General features: G+C 41.8%; 1 protein-coding gene across 2 annotated transcripts in view; it reads right to left on the reverse strand.

Moving 5' to 3' along the window:
• The window catches only part of Zcchc10 (zinc finger CCHC-type containing 10), a 20,151-nt gene that overhangs the window by 11,172 nt on the left and 5,637 nt on the right, over nt 1–3,342 (reverse strand). For both annotated transcript variants that reach the window (XM_023713215.1, XM_012514347.2), the window contains exon 2: nt 1,789–1,950. In XM_023713215.1, the coding sequence (XP_023568983.1) occupies nt 1,789–1,950 (162 nt within the window). The remainder of the gene's footprint in view (nt 1–1,788; nt 1,951–3,342) is intronic.

The raw sequence follows: 3,342 nt of genomic DNA on the forward strand, positions 1-3,342 counted from the left end.
ATGCCAGCCAGCCCCGCCCCCTGGTGGGCTGAGCTGGCCACACACAAAAAATAAATAAGTAAATAAATAAATAAATATTTAAAAAAAAAAAAAAAGAACTAAGGACACAAAAACTTCTCTGGGGCATATTCAAGTATGTGATCTTGGACAAAGAGTCAAAAGCCTACACTAGAGGAAAGACAGCCCACTCAACAAGTATTGTTAGCCAGGTAGAGTGGAACTCTAAGATTCCAGAAAGAATGGCAATTATGAAGAAATGAAACATTGGGGTTGGGGAGATAGCTCAGTGGAATAAGTGCTTGCCTGGCAAGTGCAAGGGCTTGGGTTCAATCCCCGGTTCCACCAAAAAAAAAAAAAAGATATCAAACATTAACAGAAGCCAGGCCTAAAGCACTTTTAGACCGCTGAGCTATCTTGCTGGTCCCATGGGCTCAAACTTTTTTTTTTTTTTTTAATGAGCAGAATATATTTATTGAGAGAAAGAAAGCTCCTGTCCAAGACAGGGACAGGAGGGGGGCCCCGAGCCGGTAGTTCTCCAGGCTCAAACTTTTGATCCCCCTGTTTCAGCCTCCCAGAATGCTGTGAATGCAGGTATGTGCCACTATACCCACATGTTTCTTCCTCTTTTCTTTTTCTTTCTTTCCTTTTTGTTTTGAGATAGGGTATCGGGGGCTGGTGAGATGGCTCAGTGGTCTAAAGCACTTATTTAGAACAAGCTTAGCAAAGCACAGGGACCGCAGTTCAATCCCCCAGCACCACATGTCAGCCAGCCCCACCCCCTGGTGGGCTGAGCTGGCCACACACATACACACAAATTTAAAAAAAAAATTTTTTTTTTTTTTTAAAAAGAGATAGGGTATCGTTGTGTAGTTCAGGCTGACCTAGAACTTGCAGTTTTCCTGACTCAGCCATCCAAGTGCTAGGCTTACAGGTGTGCACCAGCATGCCTGATTTCTTCTTTTCTTTTCTTTTTTTTTTTTTTTTTGGTGGAACCGGGGATTGAACTCAGGTCCCTGAGCTTGCCAGGGAAGCACTTATTCCACTGAGCCATCTCCCTGGCCATTTCTTCTTTTCTTTAATATGAATTCATAGTACATCACATACACTACTCTCTACCTTATCTGTGTATATTTACTGTGTCTTGAATAGATTTTTTTGTTTTCTTTGAGACAGGGTCTCATTATGGAGCTTAGACTGACCTCAAACTTGCAGTGATCCTCCTGCCCAGGCTCCTCAGTCCTGGAATTACAGATGTGTAACACTATACCCAGCTAGTTTGCTTATTCCATGTACCCCAGTATTCTATTGCTATTTCATTGACAGTTGGAACAAAATAAAATTATTAACAGTACTGACCCTAGGGACAGTCTGACTGGCTTCACATTTAGCTTTTCCTCTTACAGTTATGTGACACCGAGCAAATCTCCAATTCTTCTTGTGCCTCACTTCTTTAACATCAATTAAGGCTAACAATGGCATCTGCCTCAGTAATACACAATTATGTCCCTGGTTTACATAAACTGTGATGGACCAAGAGATAGCTCAGCAGCATAAGTGCCTGCCTGGCAAGTGCAGGGTCCTGAGTTCAATCCTTGGTATGGCAAACAAACAAACAAAAAAACACCTGTGACTTGCAGAGCTTAGTACAGTGCCAGCTCCCAGTTAGCACTAAGCTTTAGCTAATATTACAGCTAACATCTGGGGAACTTTGAAGAAACATGCAGAAGCTTAATAAATTCCACAGGAATATGAAACCAGTATTTCTTTGGATGATACATGTACACCTACCTTTGCTGTAATAATAATCTGTTTTCTTTTTCCTTTAAAGCTTTCTTTAGTTCCGCTGTTCTTGAGGGCCTATGTAGGTATTTTCTTTTCCCAGTGCATTCATAAGTCCAATGTCCAAATTCCAAGCACTTCTGACACCTTACATGTTGCTTATTTGCTTCACTAAAGAAGGAAAAAAAGACAACACAAGCCTTAAAATTTGCCTTAGCACTTTCTGAAAAGCATGAACAGTATCAAGTATAAAGCAACAATTTTTTATCACAAAAGCCATCCACAGCAGTATAGTAAGTCCATACACAGTCCATGGAGTTAAAACAACTGAGTTCACCTTTTTTTTTTTTTTTGCGGAGCCGGGGTTGAACTCAGGCCCTTGCACTTGCTAGGCAAGTTCTTATTCTACTGAGCCTTCTTCCCGCCCCCCCATTTTTTTTGGGGGGAGGTGGAACCGGGGATTGAACTCAGGCCCTTGAGCTTGCCAGGGAAGCGCTTATTCTATTGAGCCATTTCCCCGGCCCCTCCTCCCCTTTTTTTAACATAGTATTTCACTATGTAGTTCAGGCTGGCCTTGAACTAACTGTAGCCCAGGCTGGCCTCAACTCACAGTGATCCTCCTGCCTCAGCCTTCCACATGGTGGGATTACAGATGTGCACTCCCATACCTGGCCCTGAGTTCAACTCTTGCCAGAAATGGTACTACATGCAATAATTCAAATTTCTTGGAGTTTGAGGCAGGAAGCTCTGGAGTTTGAGACCATCCTGGGCTAAACTGTGTGGTCTAAGCCAGCCTGGGCTATATCAAGACCCTGTCTCAAAAGAAAAAAATCAAAAACAAAAACAAAAAACACAAATGATCAAAAAGAAAAAAAAAAAGTGGCTGTTCAATTTTACTTCAGTAATGACAGATGAGGTAATTCACACTAAACATTCTGAGTGCATGGTACTGAGCCTTTACTTGGGTTTATCTGTCTCCAGCCCTTCAAATTTTGAGTCAGGATATTGCTAAATTGCCAAGTTGGGTCCAAATGTGGGATCTCTCTGCCTCAGCTTTCTAGAGTTTAGGGATCACAGGTTTAGAATAAATATTTCAAACAATCTCCTTGGGGAATCAGAGACGTGCTTCTAGTGTGTAAGTCAATTTTTTTTTCCTGTTTCCCCTGATTTGAGACAGGGTCTCAAGATCTAGTCCAGGCTGGCCTTCACAACAATCCTCCTGCCTTAGCCTCCTGAAGGATGGGATTACAAGCATGTAGCACTACAACCAGCTTGTTTATTTTTTCCTTTCTTTCATTATTGGCCATTAAACTCAGAGCCTCACATATGCTAGGCAAGGGGCTAGGGAGATGGCTCAGTAGGATAAGCGCTTGACTGGCAAACGCAAGGATCTGAGTTCAATCCTCGGTTCTGCCCAAAAAAAAAAAAAGAAAGAAAGAAAAAAAAAAGACATATGCTAGGCAAGTTATCACTAAGCTACTCCCCCAACCCTCCAGGTTTTTATTTCTTCAGCTGGATGGTTATATGGGATGCTGATGCTGCTTTTTTTTTTTTTTTTTTTTT

The sequence above is a fragment of the Octodon degus genome, unplaced genomic scaffold (assembly GCF_000260255.1).
Source record: "Octodon degus isolate 3935 unplaced genomic scaffold, OctDeg1.0 scaffold00029, whole genome shotgun sequence".
Taxonomy (NCBI): Eukaryota; Metazoa; Chordata; class Mammalia; order Rodentia; family Octodontidae; genus Octodon; species Octodon degus.